We start from the raw sequence: 19504 nt of genomic DNA, 5'->3' as shown, positions 1-19504 counted from the left end.
CTCACTAGAGAGATGGTCCTTGACACTTACAAACACCTACATGTATAATATGTATCTTGTTTTTATCTTATACCAAAAATTAAAAAATAAAAATTGAAAAATATTACTTACATATACATTTGTATTATAAAAATTGAAAAATTATTAAGAAATCAAAAATATATATTTTTAATCATTAACAATATTGTTAAACCAGGCATGCGCCGGAAAGTAATCATCAACCAGTTGATATTTTTCTGTATATAAAGAAGAAGAAGAAGAAGAAGAACATTCCAGCAGTGCCTACATACAAAGTATATATCTTCCAACTTGATACAATATTCCCAGGGCCTGTATTTCCTATCATGATTCACATTGCTGCTCACAAGGAAGCTATTACTATTAAACCAAGGGTTCCAAATGGTGAATTTGAAATCATCCCATCGTAAAATTTTACGGAAGCCATCACAAGTTTGTTTAGGGTTATAAAATATCCATTTCACAGATCACAGTTGTGTGTTCTGTGTATAAATTAATCTGCATGTAGTAAAGTCTTTGACCTAACTTTAACACATCATACATGTATGTATAACATATGACACAATAACAACAGAATTCTACTGTTTATTCATTAATCTAAAACCCAGTGTTTAACAAAAACAATAAAATGATCAGAAAATAATGTAACATGTTTACAGCACTTTGGATGGTTTTTACATAATCACAGTTTTTACATTTTACATATAACGAATACCACAATGTATAGTATTATAATGATTATATACTTAGATCCAAATATATGTGTCACAGACATCTGTTGCCCTGGTTAATATACAAATATATATATTAACCAAATTACCCATATTGCACGAGAGAACACGGAAATCTATTATCTTTGTGAGAGTAAATAGTTTCTTTGAACTTTTATAACTCACTACAGCTTTTCACCTTTAATAAATTTTCAAAGAATCCTTTTTATTATAGTTTATATTTTCTCTATTATCTGAATTTTGTAATGTTGGCAACAAGTACTGATCATCAATAGGGTTATTATCTGAACTTTGTGACGTTGGCAACAAGTTCTGATCATCGATAGGGTTATTATCTGAACTTTGTGACATTGGCAACAAGTTCTGATCATCGATAGGGTTATTATCTGAACTTTGTGACGTTGGCAACAATATCTGATCATCGATAGGGTTATTATCTGAACTTTGTGACGTTGGCAACAAGTTCTGATCATCGATAGGGTTATTAACCAAATAATCCCAGAAAGTATCTAATATTTGACTTTTACCCAATGTTTGATAACAATATTGAATCTAAGTCCAATTTTCTAATTTAAATAATGGTAGAATCCATGATTAGTTTTTTTTTCTTTTTCTTTTTCTGATTGCTGCTGAGGTCATCACCATTTAACCAGTTTAGGCAGCAAAAAGACTGTTACAGGGTTTCACTGAATTTCTCTATTATTACCCCATGATGTATTTATAACAGCTAACATGATGGTTGATTTTCAAAACATCTGGTGTTTTCACATAAATCATATTAAAGAAAATTGCTTCCAGTCAATGTTAAAGAAAACACTTGACCTTTAAGGTGGCACCTTACACTACAGGGAGATAACTCTGTAAAGTCAGCTAAACGTTTTAATTACGTTGTGTTATTAGAGGGAATATTAAGCTTTTCAATGATCAAAATTGGTGTTTGTCAAACTGCTATATAACCAATGTAATTTTTCTGACAAAACGGTTGGTTCAAAATTTTTATATTTATAAAGGTCAAAGTAAATACTTTGTTAAAATTTTATGAAAATTAAACGAGCCAAATTAATTTTAGTGAAAGTGCTGGGTACCACCTTAAGTCATATGAGTTCAAACAAAAACTAAATTCCAATAATAAAATAAATGAAAATATGACTCGAAACAAATTTAAATTTCGAATAAAAAGATAGATGATAAATTTTCCCCAAAAAATGAAAATTAAATTTCAAATATTTATGATGCTTACCTTCCCTTTCCCCTATTCTTTGTCATCTTTACTTACAATTATTTCAATCATGTGCTAAGTATAAACTGCACATTGACTCAATATAATACACTGACTGTCAGACTTTATATCAGAAGTAAAAGTTCAGTGATCAAAATTCTTTAGGCCTAAATTAAAATATTGTTTGTTTGCCCTTTTACGACCCTATGTTTTGAAACAGGGTAGGTAGGTAGGTAAAATATTTTATTTTTTTCCCCAAAAAAATAATTTGGCTCGATATATTTTTTGTCATGGGTAGGCAGGTAGGTATAATATTTTATTTTATATTGCAAAAAAACATGAAACCCTGACGGGTTAAAATGCAAACATAGTACATTGTATACACAAGTGACAAGAAACATAATATACAAAATCTGCATAATGTCATTTTTGTCTGTTTTGCTTTTGCTAATAAGTTGATGGGACTATTAGTATAATAGTCCCAGGAAGTTTTGAAAAAAAAATATGTAGAATGTGAAGTTAATTCATATGCAAGACTACTTTGTTTTCAAATATCAAAATATAGAGCTGTGCCACATATTTTCAACGTGTATATGCCTGGAACTTTGAAGAGTTTTAACTTGTACTAATATTCTGTACTACGTACCTTGTACGCTGACCTCTACCTAAAGGTTTTCTGTATATTATAAGCGATTACTTTGTCCTGGTAAAATATGTCCGGGCAGAGATACATTACTAGTAAAAAAGTCCCTAGAGTGTTTAAATTTTCGTGTGTGTCTGGGTTTCCAATAAAAATGCTACAAGATTTGAACTCAATTCTGAATCTGAATAAGTACGTTGCAGGGCCAGTATATATGGCATCAGTGGCAATGGGAGAGAGGCGCTGGAAAATTAATCCAACGTTGTGAGAGCAACCGAAGTTTAAAGCTCTCAATTGTCTTAGCACAAACGAGATTCTGGTAGTCTATTCCATTCGGGTACGTATTCTACATCGCAATTTATAAATGGTCTGTTTGGAAAACTTGGGAGCTTTTACTGCCAAATATTCTCCACTTTACAGGCTTTTGCCACCTTTGGTTCATGTCAGATATAAATAATACAGCAATGCTGGTCGAAGGCATCTTTAACATAATCATCCTGATCTACGGATCACAAAAGGCCATCCCTACTGTACATAGAATACAACGTCCGTTTACAAAAAAGTTTGTACACACGTTGATAATTTTGTATTAAACGAACTTTTTTGTAAGTGAACCCTGCTCTCCAAGTATAAAGATACAGAGTAACGTACGTCATATCTAGCTGCGAAAATGTAGCTCTATTGTCCTTTGATTTTTTTTTTTTGCCATAGATCTATGGTCCGCAAATATCAAAAATCATCAAAAGGACCTTAAGAGCTACGTTTTCGCAGCTAACGTCATATCATCATGTTTTCTCAAAGCGTTCAACATCGATTTCAAACAAATGCTTTGAAACTCTATATGCAAGTGTTCATGTCAAACGCTCACGAGATACCAAACGGACTAGACCTTATACGGTAAAGATAAAACCCGAGGATTCCGGTAAAACAGTTTTGAGCGGGAAATACAAATATAAGATTTTTGGTAGGAACGAAAAGATAAAATAAAATAAAATCTTGCTGGTAAATACAAATAAAAGATTTTCAGGCGGAACGAATTGACAGGGTCGGTCGGTAAAGGGCAAACAAACAATATTTTAATTTAAGCCTTAATTGATCAAAATCATTTGTTTCTCCTTGTAACTGTTCAGTAATTAATGGTACATGATTTATAAATGCTGGGTGAAATGCCCTTATCATGCATGGCATGTGAAGCTTAGACATCATGAGCAGACCTGAACTATTTCAGAATGAAACTACCAACACTAAATTCTACATAATAATAGTACAAATGTACAGATTACATCCCTCCACTAAATTCTAACAAAACATAAACTAGAGGCTCTAAAGAGCCTGTGTCGCTCACCTTGGTCTATCATGTCTATGTGCATATTAAACAAAGGACACAGATGGATTCATGACAAAATTGTGTTTTGCTTATAGTGATGTGTTTGTAGATCTTACTTTACTGAACATTCTTGGTACTTAGAATTTTCTCTATCTATAATAAACTTGGACCTTTAGATACAGTGAAAAATATTTTGTAAAAATTTACAAAAATTTACCAAATTAGTGAAAATTGTTAAAAATTGAATAAAATGGGCAACAACTCCTTAAGGGGTCAACTGACGATTTTGGTATGTTGACTTATTTCTAGATCTTACTTAGCTGAACATTATTGCTGTTTACAGTTTATCTCTATCTATAACAATATTCAAGATAATAACCAAAAACAGCAAAATTTCCTTAAAATTTCTAATTCAGGGGCAGCAACCCAACAACAGGTTATCCGATTTATCTGAAAATTTCAGGGCAGATAGATCTTGACCTGTTACACAATTTTACCCCTTGTCAGATTTGCTCTAAATGCTTTGGTTTTTGAGTTATAAGCCCAAAACTGCATTTTACCCCTATGTTCTATTTTTAGACATGGCGGCCATCTTGGATGGTTGGCCAGGTCACCGGACACATTTTTTAAACAAGATACCCCAATGATGATTTTGGCCAAGTTTGGTGTACTTTGGCCAAGGAGTTTCAGAGGAGAAGATGTAAAAGATTAACAAGATTTACGAAAAATGGTTAAAAATTGACTATTAAGGGCAATAACTCCTAAAGGGGTCAACTGACCATTTCGGTCATGTTGACTTATTTGTAAATCTTTTTTTGCTGAACATTATTGCTGTTTACAGTTTATCTCTATCTATAATAATATTCAAGATAATAACCAAAAACAGCAAAATTTCATTAAAATTACTTATTCTGGGGCAGCAACCCAAAACCAGGTTGTCCAATTCATCTGAAAATTTCAGGGCAGGTAGATCTTGACCTGATAAACAAATTTACCTCATGTCAGATTACTCTAAATGCTTTGGTTTTTGAGTTATAAGCCAAAAACTGCATTTTACCCAAGGTTCTATTTTTAGCCATGGCGGCCATCTTGATTGGATGGCTGGGTCACTGGACACATTTTTCAAACTACATACCCCAAAGATGGTTGTGGCCAAGTTTGGATTGATTTGGCCAAGTAGTTTCAGAGGAAAAGATTTTTGTAAAAGATTACTAAGATTTACGGAAAATGGTTAAAAATTGACTATAAAGGGCAATAACTCCTAAAGGGGTCAACTGACCATTTCAGTCATGTTGACTTATTTGTAAATATTACTTTGCTGAACATTATTGCTGTTTAAAGTTTCTCTCTATCTATAATAATATTCAAGATAATAACCAAAAACAGCAAAATTTCCTTAAAATTACTAATTCAGGGGCAGCAACCCAACAACAGGTTATCCGATTTATCTGAAAATTTCAGGGCAGATAGATCTTGACCTGTTACACAAGTTTACCCCATGTCAGATTTGCTCTAAATGCTTTGGTTTTTGAGTTATAAGCCAAAAACTGCATTTTACCCCTATGTTCTATTTTTAGCCATGGCGGCCATCTTGGATGGTTGGCCGGGTCACCGGACACATTTTCTAAACTAGATACCCCAATGATGATTTTGGCCAAGTTTGGTGTAATTTGGCCCAGTAGTTTCAGAGGAGAAGATTTTTGTAAAAGTTAACGACGCCGGACGACGACGGACGACAGACGACGGACGACGGACGACGGACGCCAAGTGATGGGAAAAGCTCACTTGGCCCTTTGGGCCAGGTGAGCTAAAAAAGCATAATAAATACAATGTTAAACTAAAAATATAAATGAGAAAAATTAACAATTAAATAAATAAAGTAAATAGTAAAAGATATTGCGAACTAAGATACATGTAAAATATTAATACTAATCAAAGCTTTAAGAATGAAACTGTTGTGTTTTGTGTTTATTTGCATTGAGAAATTGTTTCCAAAACTTCTTTAATATAATTTTGATGAAGAAAAAAATATCTTTGAACTTATCACTTTGGATGACATTTTATTTATATCAGAGACTATCTTTTTATTATGCATAAATTAGTAAAATGAGTGGGATAAATATCCCCGAGACAGCAGTCAAACAAAAGTTAACTAATAATCCAGTTAACAATTAGTTTGTTATATTTCATCATTTTTCAGCATACTAGCATGTACTCAAATTATGCTTTGATATCTATATCTCATAAATAAGCACCAAAAAAATTGAATTTTTAAAAATTTACTTTAATACTGTTAAACAGATGTGTAATGATGGTTACAAATTACAATAGAAGTTCATCAATATTTTGTATTGACTATTTATCTAATTGCATTTTTATTCTTATTTTAATATGTTTTTCTAATTATTCATATGTCAATTTAATAAAGATGAAAAATATCATTTTGAAACTTAAAACCAGTAAGTACAAAAATGACTGAGCATTCTATAACAGGATATTTTTCAACTAAAGACGAAGAGCTCTAACTGAATTTTGGACTACCCAAGCTAAATTCATAATTGATTTGAAGATATTGAGATAATTTGTTTTTCTGAAGATAATCTTAAAACACATCAGTTATTTCCTTATGCTTTGTTTAGTCTGACAAAATAATTGCAGTAAAATAAATATAAACTGAACACAAAAAATATTGCAAACTTCCTAAACCTTAATCTCAGCTTTTGAGTTTTAACAATCTAAATGCGAGTTAATAAACCCTTTGTGCAATCTAAATTTATTTGTATTATTTCACTTGATTTACCAAATTTAACTCATGTTATATATATATTTATAGAATGATTTTACAAAATTGGGGTTTGCTAATTTTTGATAATCATTAATTAAAATTATATTTTTTTTATTTGTTTTTCTAAGTATGAGATAATTCAATCTAGAAGTCAGTCTTCTTTAAAAAAAGGTTGAACAAAAATTTCAAGCTATAATCAAATAAAGAAAATAAAAAAAATAAAAATTGTTACTATTTTTGAATAAAGGTCGAAACCCAGAGTTACCCATCTTTTCAATATATTTCCTTTTTATTTTTTTTATCAAAATATAGAGAATTTCTATCTTTTTATTTCCCCTACAATTGAGACAGTTTATAACATAAATTCTAAAAAAATAAATGGTTAATGTATTGATTATATTTTATAAGATTACAAAATAATATATTAGCTAATATTACATTATATTTGTCATGTAATGCGTAGCACTATGGATTCATTTGTTTTCATGGAAACTTTGATTTTTTAGGCTTCAACAAATTTAGTATATGACCAAATGGTGACCTATAGAGGTTAATGTCTATGTTATTTGGTCTCTTGTGGTGAGTTGTTTTATTAGCAATCATACCACATCTTCTTAATTTTGAAAGGCTTATATTTTGTTAAAATTTTTAAATTCATGGTTTTTGTTTATCCACTAACCAAAGGAAAAAAGTACCCCATGATTAATAATGAATCCACAGTATTTAGATTTAAATGGAATAAATCTATATCACAGTAAGCATAGTATCTCTATAACAATTTTGTGACTCACTATATATATAACAAAACTTAAATGTGATTTGGGATAAAATATTATTACAAAAATATGTTCTTTTAAATATATCTCATTGGAAAACATTAACTATGATCAAACCAGTCCTAAAAGCTATTCAATAAATTATGTTAGTGTGACTGAAAATTTGAAATAACAACAAACTTGTCTATAGCAATGAAATAACAAATAATATCTTTAATTACTTTTACTTCCTCTCGGCCTTCCATAAAGATGTCAAATCATTGAAAGGGGAGCATTTTTATACAAAATCAAAACATAATTGTACAAAAGAACACTTCTAATGTTAACTAATGCATCAAAGCCTTGATTCTTTTTTTTTTCTCATCACATGATATCATCCCTGTATACAAAATACATTGTACAGTAGTCTATCTTTATCATCGTATTTATTTCTAGTCCTAACATTTCCATGTCTTCAGATTGATATTCATTATTTGCTTTCTGAAATGAATTTCTTTGCACTTCTTCATCTGTCAAATCCATTCTGTGTATGTGATTTTCTTTGTTTTCATCTGTATCTTCTAATATGAGGCAGGCATTACCTGTAAATGGGGACGAAGTCTGTATGAATTATTTTTTTGTAACTTAATTATTTGTCAAAAAAAAAAGAAACGGAAATACCGTAACGTTTCCGAGTTTGGTTCTGTTGTTAGGGATTTTAGTTGTGACGTTATTTAAATTATGACGTCATATGCAATGTAAACAAAGAAACGCTATCATTAGGTAACGTTTTTTCATATCAGGGAATTATTAAAAATGAAATTGGTATTGCGCGTTTCTTCCTATTTTATACTAGACTGATAAATATATATTTTACTCAAAGTTTCATACAAACGAGACCGGAAAAAGGAAGTATATTGTACATTTCTGCGCAGGTCCGGGATTTCAAAACATGACATAAAAAAAATTGAACGATTTTGAGTTCATTAGTACAATGAAAAATTCGGGAAATTTTCCCGAATTTTTTTTTTTATTGAATTTTCTACTGTTATTGGGGACTTCGTCCCCATATTAACAACCTTTTTATACAAAAAAAAAACATTAATCTTTACATATTTCAAAATTTAATCCACTTTACAATTGCCTCAAAAATCAATACAAGTTTCCCTTCAGCCAACACAAATAACTGCTTTTTTGCAAGTACACTTTACAAAGCTAAATTTGAAATACTTTGACGAATAATGATGATTAATAATAACAACTTGTATATGCTCTCCCATCATAATTATGATTTTACTATCACATACAAAGTCTTCTAATTTTACTATTTGAAGAAAAATATAAAAATAATAAAAACAAAGATGGCTGAAATGGCCAATGAAGATCCTATAGTATAAGCATTTACATTGTACTTGGCTACTATAAAACTTACAATGACTTGGTACTGACCTTACTACTAGGAATAGAATGTCAACACACTACTCTGATTACCACGTAATAACAATATCGGTGGCATTCCTGTCGTTAAAACATCCAACCATGCCATGTATAATCCTGCTGGACAGGTGCCTTTCCTAGGCATTGGTAAAGTCCTACAGAAAATAGTAATTATTTTACATAAATAAACAAACAGCTTTTCCTAGGCATTGGTAAAGTCCTACAGAAAATAGTAATTATTTTACATAAATAAACAAACAGCTTTTCCTAGGCATTGGTAAAGTCCTATAAAAAATAGCAATAATTTTACACAAATAAAGAACCTCCCTTTTCTAGGCATTGGTAAAGTCCTACATCAAGGAGCAATCTTTTTACACAAATAAGCAAACATAAAAAATGGAAAGTGAAAATGGGGAATGTGTCAAAGAGACAATGTTATTAACTTATACATCAAACAATATGGACAGTTGGCAAAATGTGTGACAAACAATTTGCAACTGATTTGTCAAGTTTAAGACCTTAATTTTGTTTCTAAAGTTCAAGTCAATTTGTGATAAGGAATGGCTATACATATTCCTACAACTGGCCAATTACATTTTACCTTTTTTATTTCTGATTGCTCCCACGTGAATCTAATTTTTAAATTCTTCTTTATTTATCAAAATCCTTTTTATTGATTTGACTTGACAGAATTCCTGAACATAGCGGACAATATGTTTATATAGATAGAACCATAGAATGATAAAATTAAATGCACAAATATGCTCTAAGATATAATTTGACAAAAGGAAATCCTGATCATAGTTAAATATTTTACAAAATCTTTAACTTCCTGTGGATCAAAATCTGTCGTAATAAGATTGTACCTAGATATACAGCTATCCTTTAAGACAGGTACAATAAGATTGTACCTAGATATACAGCTATCCTTTAAGACAGGTACAACCACCTGGAAATACTGAGGGAATCTTGTACGACAAGCCAAACCTTTTTTTCTACTTGGATTTTTGTCAATAAACAGTACATTTGTTTTCTCATGTCCAGCTTAGAAAATCAAAACTATGTATATGTATGCCATATTGTTATTATACAAAGATAACTAACTTACATAACTATTAAAGATGCTTCTGATGATTTGATCTTCAAAAGCTCGCTCAATCTTACATTTCTCTGTGTCTACAATGAAATAAAACAAACCAATCTAAACTATTGTTGTTAAGATAAGTATAATATCAGTATTTTAAGGATCTACATTAAAACTTTAGATTGATTTGATTCTATTATTATATAATTATTTCCTAATGTCTAAGTCAAACTCATTCTAATGTATAAATACACTTAAATTTTACAATTTAGAAAACATTTGACCTGTTATTTTTATTCCCTATACTGTAATCAGATCCAACGTTCTATGATTTATACATATGTATAAGGCATCAATGTTCTATGATTTATACATATGTATAAGGCATCAACGTTCTATGATTTATACATATGTATAAGGCATCAACGTTCTATGATTTATACATATGTATAAGGCATCAACGTACTATGATTTATACATAGGTATAAGGCATCAACGTTCTATGATTTATACATAGGTATAAGGCATCAACGTTCTATGATTTATACATATGTATAAGGCATCAACGTTCTATGATTTATACATAGGTATAAGGCATCAACGTTCTATGATTTATACATAGGTATAAGGCATCAACGTTCTATGATTTATACATATGTATAAGGCATCAACGTACTATGATTTATACATATGTATAAGGCATCAACGTTCTATGATTTATACATAGGTATAAGGCATCAACGTTCTATGATTTATACATAGGTATAAGGCATCAACGTTCTATGATTTATACATATGTATAAGGCATTAATGCAGAACATGGTCATCATTAATAATTAAACTCAGTATTTTTTTTTAAATGAACATATACAATTACCTTTTCTTTCAATAAAATGACATCCTCCTCTGAAACTTTCCATGGGAACTCATCTTTAGTCTCACCATTATCTTCGTCTAGCATCCAACCTTCTAGTAAACTTTCAAATGACTTCATACTGTAGAGGAAGAAAGATTAGTCCATTTCTAAATAAGTATTACAATTTTATATGTTAGAAAAAGAATAAAATATCTGAGATTACTTTTGAAATTTTGTTAACAAAAATAATTAATCTTGTATATGAGACCTGTTAACAGGCATGGGATAATACAAAAAACATTTCAGAAAATCAAACTAGAAACAAAAAAATGTCAAATTTACTTCTAGGTAAGATTATCTTCTACCACGCAATAAAATGCAAGTTGACATTTATACTTGAGTATTTTAGAAGGTAAAATTTGTTCAGCAAAGTTTGTCACTTTATTTGAACTAAGGTGAAGTGGAAGTGCTTCCCAAAGTGAATGCGTAAACAAATTTTGTGCTTTGAGACTACAGAACTTATGTTTTTGTGTAGATTCCTAGTTTTTGTAGTCCTTTCTTTAAGGAGATCACCCTGATTGTTCCATGAAAGTGGTTGGTTTCCAATTATTTACTGTAATTGTGATCATGATTCACATTTATAGGTATAAAATTTCATTTGATTTATAAAACATTTGACCTTCCAAGGAATAACATTTATTCATCAAACATAAAATAAATATGTAATTGTATGTACCTTTTTTCACTTGGTTTACGACCTATTTCTGGTAAAACATACATCTCCTTACAGTCTATCCTGAATTTACTCAGTAGTGTTGCTAGTCTGTAAATATAAATATTTTTTATATATAGTACATCCTGATCATTACTCCTGTTAACATCCCAATAATTTAGAGATATTTTCTAATTGGAGCCTTATCTCCTCCTTTGCAAAGGATTTCCCTACAGGGATATGAAAATCTCCCTAGACATTTCCTACATAATTTGTTTTCTTCAATTTCCAGTTAGAAATTAAACATGTTTTTTATGCTTCTGTCATTAAATTGATAATTTCTTTTTTAAAATTCTGATTGATTTTTTTTCTTTCGATAATTATTTTCTAATAGATATGAATCTTAAAGCAATATAATTATCAATAAATAAACTATATTTTATATTTAATCTGGAATTATTCTTCGTTTTTTTCGTGTAATTGAAACTTGTGTTTTGCAAAATTTCAAAGATAAAATATAATTATAGGTAGCCTTATATTTTATTTGAAGGCTTAGTGATTATTTCCTTTGTATTTGTCTAAAGAACTTTTCCAGGCTTAGTGATTATCTCCCTTATATTTGTATAATGAACTTACTGTCTCTGTTCCCTGTCAATCTCTCCTCTCTTTGTTCCTGCTGTGAATATTCTCAGCTTACAGTTACTCCATTGGCTCTGGGTAGTCAGAATGTAGGGTAACAGTAATGTCAGACCTGGGGAAAAACAACATTGACAGTGTCGTTAGAATTGTATCAATAATATCTCATCTTAGAAAAAATAAACATCAATCAGTTTTGCATTCCATATATTACACATTCTTTCCAATCTAAATTTAAGGAGTCGTCTACCTACTTTCATAAGCACCAGACCTACCTAAAAATTATATATGCATATTTTTTGTTGTTTTTTGGTATAAATTATGACTTAATTTTCGATTCACTCCAACTATGGCACCACAAAGCAAGCTTGAAATTATTTTGATAATGCCATGTGGTGACTGCCAAAACTTAAATAAACCTTCATTTTAGGGTCACTGACATCCATAAAAGTTTCAAGGTAAATCAACATAGTAGTACTTAAAAATGAATCTCAGAACTTGAAAAAACAACAAAAACAATTATGATCCACAAAGTATGGTCACTCTTTAAAATATATTTATCAGTATCTTTTACAGTCCCATAATGAATGATGACATTGTTAAAAGATATTTTTATATAGTCAACATTTGTGACGCTTGTTCTTGAAGGGTCATTGTGAATTCCCTCAAAATCGTACTTATTCTATTTTTATAATCTAGGACATTTTGTTGATTAGCACAACTACTGCATAATTCCAGCTTTAGTTTAAACAATAAAAGAATGCCAAATCTCAGTCTTTTATCTTTGTCTTAACTAAGCAGATTTTCTATAAGCCAATACCTCCATCATCAAACAGCCACCAGACATCAATGGTTCCTTTCCTCATCTTCTTCCCCCCAAACCTCTCAGACAGCTGATCTAGAGGAGAGGCTGAGTCATCTTTCTCCATGTCTCTATTAGGGGTAGAAGCATGAGTCTCATTCTCTCCATTGGTGGAGGCTGTACTGTAACGACGTAACATGGTGGGGGATCCCTCAGGAATGTTCAGAGTCTGTTCTCTTTCTGGATCACTTTCATCTTCATCTTCATCTAAAAAAGAAAAAAAAGAAATTCTGTCAATATCCCTAATGTGCCTCAAATTCAGGTACTCAAATATTTATCAATTATGGACTTTTGATGAGGAGGTCAATGCATTATCTATGGACCTGTTTGGATTATATTGATCGAGAAAAAATACAGAGGTTAATTATAATCAAACAGGTTCATTTATAAAATATTATATGTAACTGAGCGAAAGTCCTTAATTCATATACAACATATGTAAATAGTGTGAGTTTGAGAATTGTATTGACTCGATGTTACTATATTTATAATATGAAATATAATGTCATCAAAAAATATCTGTGCATTGATATTAGACTTGTGGATAAACTAACAAAAAGTCAAGCAATAACAAGACCTGCTTAGGTCAAAATAAGGAGATATCTAATGATTGCCATGAGACAACAATACATGAGAGACCAAATAAGAAGAAGTCAGCATGATGTGACAATCTAAAGTACAAAACACAGGGCCTTATTACCATTTAGGTTGACTTCTTCCTCTTGTTCTTGCTTTGTACAGTCACCACTTTCATCAACGAGAAATCCTTCTTTAACTCTTAGTATAGCCACTCCCATCTGCAGGTCAAAAGCATCACTAAAGAAACACAAAACATTGTTGTATTTAATTTTTAACAGACAAGTAAATTAAGTTTAAAAGACAATCTCTATAAATTCATTTTGTCTGCTTATATTAATTTTATATATCTGTGTTCAATAAATTTACAGTTATTACATAAATTGCATTCATCCATAAATCCATAAATAAAAGGAAATAAAATGACTTAGAAGTTATAACTAGCAATTACGAAAAAACACCTTAATGAGTCAACCTACTGAAAAACATTAAAGTATTCCTCGACTAGACTCTGGTCTTCCTTTGTTCTCCAACCAGACATGAATCCCATCATCACAACATTAGGTCTCAGTTTACCAACTCCTGTGTTCTGAAAATATATTAATAATATGTTACATAATAAGTAAAGACGGTGCAAGATAACTTTGAAGTATTTCTTAAAATCCCACCATCTCATGAACATAGGCCACCATAATTATTTAATTAAGCTTATAAATGTTCTACACAAACCACCAATAGTAATTTATATACAAGGTCTTCAAAGGCTGACAGATATCTTTTTCTAAAAAAAACACCCCTAAACATGAACCGGTTGATGTCTGTGAAAACAAAATTCCTTAAGTCATAAGACATTTCAAGAAGACTGTTTTCTGCACAGTAAGAAACACACAACTTCTTCATAAAATTCTAAATTTTGTATTTCAAAGCCATTAATGCTTTGAAATACAAAATTTAGAATTTTATGAAAAAGTTGTGTGTTTTTAACGACTATATAAAACATCAAAAAAAGTTTCATTAAGACTGAATTGTCTGGTCTGTTAAACTGACAATTGATTTTATGTTCAAAGATAAAGGTTTTACTTGAAGTATCACATAAATATTTAAATATCTTTTATAATGAGGTCAAGGTCAGATAGTCCTATCAGACGGGTATGTACACCTTACAAACTGTCTTTCTACTCACTAGCATAAGAGCCTGTACACCAGTCCTGAAATTCTCTGCTGATGTTGCACTGTAAAACGCCCTAATCTTTTTTTTATTTAGCCATCTGTTAACCTCCCATGATTTGTATCTGTTTATCAACTTCACGTTCTCATGGAAATCACCCTGAGAACAAAAATACAAAACATACATTAGGGTTTCTCGTAAATTCTCAAATAACCTTCATATTTTTTTCTTCATTGGTGTATAGATGTATCCTCTAATGACCTTCTGTAATATTTTCCATTTCACATTATAGTTGCTTGATCAGCATTCTTACAAGTTGCTGCTGCTTAATTTCATGATTTGTTCCCATGAGTCCTTTTGTTATCTTATGAACAAGTATCACACATTTCTATTTTTTGCTTTCAATGAAAATCATTAAACTCTTCTGACAATTTTTTAGAATGAATATATAAGATAGTTGTGGCGAGTCTTAAGTTTAACTTCATTTAAATTAACAAATTAATAAAGAATGCCTTGTTAATTGTGTACCAATAAAAAAAAAATTAAAATGTGTCCATGTGGCACAGATAAGATATAAATGATGCTCACTATAATAACATGGCCACACATCATTAAGCTGACTTTCTTTGATAGTGACCATACAAAGTCCACTAATGCAGGTCTAGACTTCGGTAGTCCTGTCAATACTAATATCTGAGGTCTGAAAACAAAAAAACATTGATATACTAATTTAAATTTATTAATCCTAGCTAGATCTATTGACACTGACTGAACTTGGTCTGTGTATTTTCTAGACTTCACCATATATTAGTTTAACAGATATGTTGGTAAATTTTGCTCATCTTTTTGAAAACTGTAAATTCAAAAAATATCACGATGTTTTTATCAATACAAAAAATGCAAGTGTGTTATAATTGCAATAATTTAACCTAGCATTTTGAAATTTTTTATGAGTTAAACAGGACTATTTTCAATATGGCAAAAATTAAAATCGTATTTCAGTTTAAAATGACAAAATTTTAATAATAAATGCACGCAATAATTTCTGAATTTACAGTACCACAAGATATGATTAATGGTTTGTTGATAATAAACACAACTTTCTGCACACTTGGACTGTAAAATGGTACAGGAAACTGGATTATGTGGACAAAACTCAGGATGGAAAACTGCAAATACTAGAGATTTAAAATTCAAAACATCTATAAGAAGCAGGTTCTTACTCACAACCTCAATGCTAGAAGCCTACAAGTTAGAGAAGATAGAGAACAAAAACGAAAAATTGAGCGATTTTTACATTCATAAAGGGGCATAGCTCAGGATCCATACAAGTTATGCCACCCAATTTATAAAAGAATCTGTATTTTGTGGTAATATGCATTCTGTTTAAGTTTAATATTATTGGTTGAGGCAAACTAAAGTTAGAGAAAAGAAAGGAAAAAAATCAGTTATGTTTATAAAGGGGCATTACTTATATACGACCACCTAATTTCAACCTTGATCTGTGTTTTGTGGTAATAAGCATTGTGTATAAGTTTTATAACAATTGGTTGAGGCAAACTAAAGTACGAGAACTATAACCAATTTTCAGAACATTCAGGATTGACAGATGGATAGACATGGGTTACACAAAATGCCACCTCCACATTGTACTCTCATAGTATTGAACATTTCATTTATTTCCAATATCAACATTCCCTGATTTACTGTTAAGTTTCTAACCTGAAGTTTTTAATGTGATCCTCCACCTGAATTAACTTTAATGTGGATTGTAAAGCAGTTCTATATACATGGGCTTGTGTGGAGGAACCCCAATTAACATCTGAAAATAAAATGGTTGATATCAATTTACATGAGAAGCTCTGCTAGGCTGTACAGAAAGGCACTGTTACAATATTATATTATACATGGTTGAATACATTCTAGTAAATGTTTATTGAAATATTGAAATAGGTAACAACATGTTCCAAGTCTTGTAAGACAACTGATTTACAATATGCATGCCAAAGAGATTAATCTGGCTATGCTTATAAAAACATTATCACTTACTATTTGAAATATAATTGTATGAGCTTCTTTTCAGGTTTCTTTCAAAATCGTTTAGTCAAATGATTATTTACATATTGGATTATCAAACTTGGTTCTTACAAAATCAAAGTTTCATACATTTTAAATCACAAACTTTCGAATACACCTACCTGGCTTGATATGATGTACATATACAAACAAAGCTACAATGACAGCAAAGGTAACCAGAGCTGTCCACCAATTAATTATAAACATCACAGTTGTACAAAGTAAGGCACCCAACAAACTTATCCACATAGAGTAGTAACGAAAAGCAGGACGCCATCCTGTTAAGGTAATACAGGTAAATCATGTTAAAATAAATCACACACACACATTAATATATACACAATTAGGTTAAACTAGGTCACACACACACATTTTAATATCTATATTTGTTTGTAATAGCAATTTTGAATAGACAACATCACATATTTCTAGGGGTTAAATCCATTGTTTTTACTAACCAACTATAAAAGCCTCATTTTGGTATCCCAGAATTCATTGGTAATGGTATTGTAATATCTTCAAAAATAAACAAAATAATCAATTGCTTAACCAATAAACCTCCTTTTTATCAATTATATGTCTGGTGCAAACATGTATCAATAATACAAATGCATGGTGTTCATGTTTGTAGCCGGAAGCGTTCCTATAATATCATGATATTTAGTCACCCAAGACAAGATCTGTCAAACTGATTCAACAGCTTTGTTAAATAAGCGCCACATATAAATTATAATTATTAGCAGGATTAAACAATTGCAAGCCACATGTAAGTAATAACAATTAGAAAGATAAATTTCATATTTCAAACAGCATTTTTTCATTAAAATTGGTAACAATAATCTTTGGGCCAGGTGAGCTTATAAGGGAATATGTTGAGTAACTCACCTGGAGATCTGGCTAAAGATGCATCAAACACAGCATAATTAATAAGAGTGTAAGCCATTAAGAAAAAGTTGGATATAATCGGAGCTATAGCATTCAAATCACCTGAAAAATAAAACTTCAAATTAATTTGGCTATAATGGGAGCTAAAACATATGAGCATGTTATAGAGTAATTCTATTGAGTATTATATTCAAATAAATTAGTGGATACAATTGATATTGAGATGAAAACTTATTGAAGGAATGCTTATAAAACAAGTGAAACTGCGAGCTACTGCTCACTGATGATACCCCCGCCGCAAGTGGATAATATTAATAGTGTGAAAATATGCAAGTGTTCGGTAAACAGGAAGTTGTCAAGTGATGAATCTGAAAACGCATCACACGGTATAGTTGACTTATATAAATCCTGAAACCAAATTTCAGAAATCCTTGTATTGTAGTTCCTGAGAAAAATGTGACGAAAATTTTCAACTTGGCTATCAGTGTAAAATCATACAAGTTTTCGGTAAACAGGAAGTTGTCGAGTGATGAATCTGAAAACGCATCACACGGTATAGCTGACTTATATAAATCCTGAAACCAAATTTCAGAAATCCTTGTATTGTAGTTCCTGAGAAAAATGTGACGAAAATTTTCAACTTGGCTATCATGTGTAAAATCATACAAGTGTTCGGTAAACAGGAAGTTGTCAAGTGATGAATCTGAAAACGCATCACACGGTATGGCTAACATATATAAATGTTGATACCAAATTAAAGAAAGGGTGGATGTGTAGTTCCTGAGAAAAATGTGACGAAAGTTTCATGGGACGGACTGACTGACGGACTGATGGACGGACGGACTGACAGACAGAGGTAAAACAGTATACCCCCCTTTTTTAAAGCGGGGGTATAATAAATGGGGAATGCGTCCATGGGTCATAGATGACGCCCCATCTTGCATATCATATGAAGTTATAAAGGGACATAACTGAAGGACAGTTAAAGCGACCCTACCCAAATTTGTACTTGATCTGAGTTTTGTGGTAATAAGTATTCTGTACAAGTTTCATAAAATTTGGTTGATGCAAACTTAATTTGGAAAACGGAAACGAAATAATTTGTGAAGAGGCAAAACTCTAGAGTGGTTAAAGTGTCGCTCCAAAAATCCAAACTTTATCTGTATTTTGTGGTAATAAGCATTGTGCATAAGTTTCCTAGCCTTTGATTAAAGCAAACTAAAGATAGAGAACGGAAAACCAATGTTGGGATTTACGGATGTGCATATGTACCGACGGATAAGGGTAAAACCTAATGCCTCCACCCCACCCATTTGTCATTCAAAAGGGGAGATAATACAGTGAACATCAACACTTACCTATACAAACAAATGCTACCCCTATAAAATATGCTAATATATAGGCTCGTCTTGGATTATCACTCACACCATATCCTTTAGCAAAGAAATCTATCTTTGGAAATATCTTATCTTTACATACAGCCTACAAAACCAACATGTGATAAGTATAACTTTATTGTAATTCAACAGCCAAATAATTGATAATAATTAAAGACAATGCACTAGTCTAGGACAATGCTAAAAGTAGCTAAACAGTCTCTCCTTTTTTAAACTGCGTCTAGTGATTTATTTTGTGTTGTATTATCCCTTGATTGTTTTTGTTGTTTGTTGCTGTCTCATACACTGTAGAAACATTAATTTTTGTGGGGTTAAAATTTCGTGGTTTTGGTCTAAATAA

The 19504-nt window shown here is 30.9% G+C and overlaps 1 protein-coding gene across 4 annotated transcripts in view; it reads right to left on the bottom strand.

Moving 5' to 3' along the window:
* Nucleotides 1–6341: 6341 nt before the first annotated feature.
* Nucleotides 6342–19504, bottom strand: part of LOC139521080 (solute carrier family 12 member 2-like) — a 55184-nt gene continuing 42021 nt past the window's right edge. For 2 of the 4 annotated variants that reach the window (XM_071314340.1, XM_071314342.1), the window contains 15 exons: nucleotides 19126–19249; nucleotides 17768–17869; nucleotides 17005–17160; nucleotides 16529–16628; nucleotides 15395–15506; nucleotides 14822–14965; nucleotides 14118–14227; nucleotides 13763–13878; nucleotides 13021–13263; nucleotides 12201–12315; nucleotides 11589–11675; nucleotides 10874–10991; nucleotides 10021–10088; nucleotides 8930–9067; nucleotides 7007–8077 (listed from right to left, as the gene is read on the bottom strand). In XM_071314340.1, the coding sequence (XP_071170441.1) occupies nucleotides 8932–9067; nucleotides 10021–10088; nucleotides 10874–10991; nucleotides 11589–11675; nucleotides 12201–12315; nucleotides 13021–13263; nucleotides 13763–13878; nucleotides 14118–14227; nucleotides 14822–14965; nucleotides 15395–15506; nucleotides 16529–16628; nucleotides 17005–17160; nucleotides 17768–17869; nucleotides 19126–19249 (1731 nt within the window). In that variant the 3' untranslated portion in view covers nucleotides 7007–8077; nucleotides 8930–8931. Of the gene's footprint in view, nucleotides 8078–8929; nucleotides 9068–10020; nucleotides 10089–10873; nucleotides 10992–11588; nucleotides 11676–12200; nucleotides 12316–13020; nucleotides 13270–13762; nucleotides 13879–14117; nucleotides 14228–14821; nucleotides 14966–15394; nucleotides 15507–16528; nucleotides 16629–17004; nucleotides 17161–17767; nucleotides 17870–19125; nucleotides 19250–19504 lie in introns of all 4 variants that reach the window. The other 2 variants (XM_071314341.1, XM_071314338.1) reach the window with 2 other exon arrangements.

The sequence above is a fragment of the Mytilus edulis genome, chromosome 4 (assembly GCF_963676685.1).
Source record: "Mytilus edulis chromosome 4, xbMytEdul2.2, whole genome shotgun sequence".
Taxonomy (NCBI): domain Eukaryota; kingdom Metazoa; phylum Mollusca; class Bivalvia; order Mytilida; family Mytilidae; genus Mytilus; species Mytilus edulis.
This window is presented reverse-complemented; position numbering and strand designations above follow the sequence as displayed.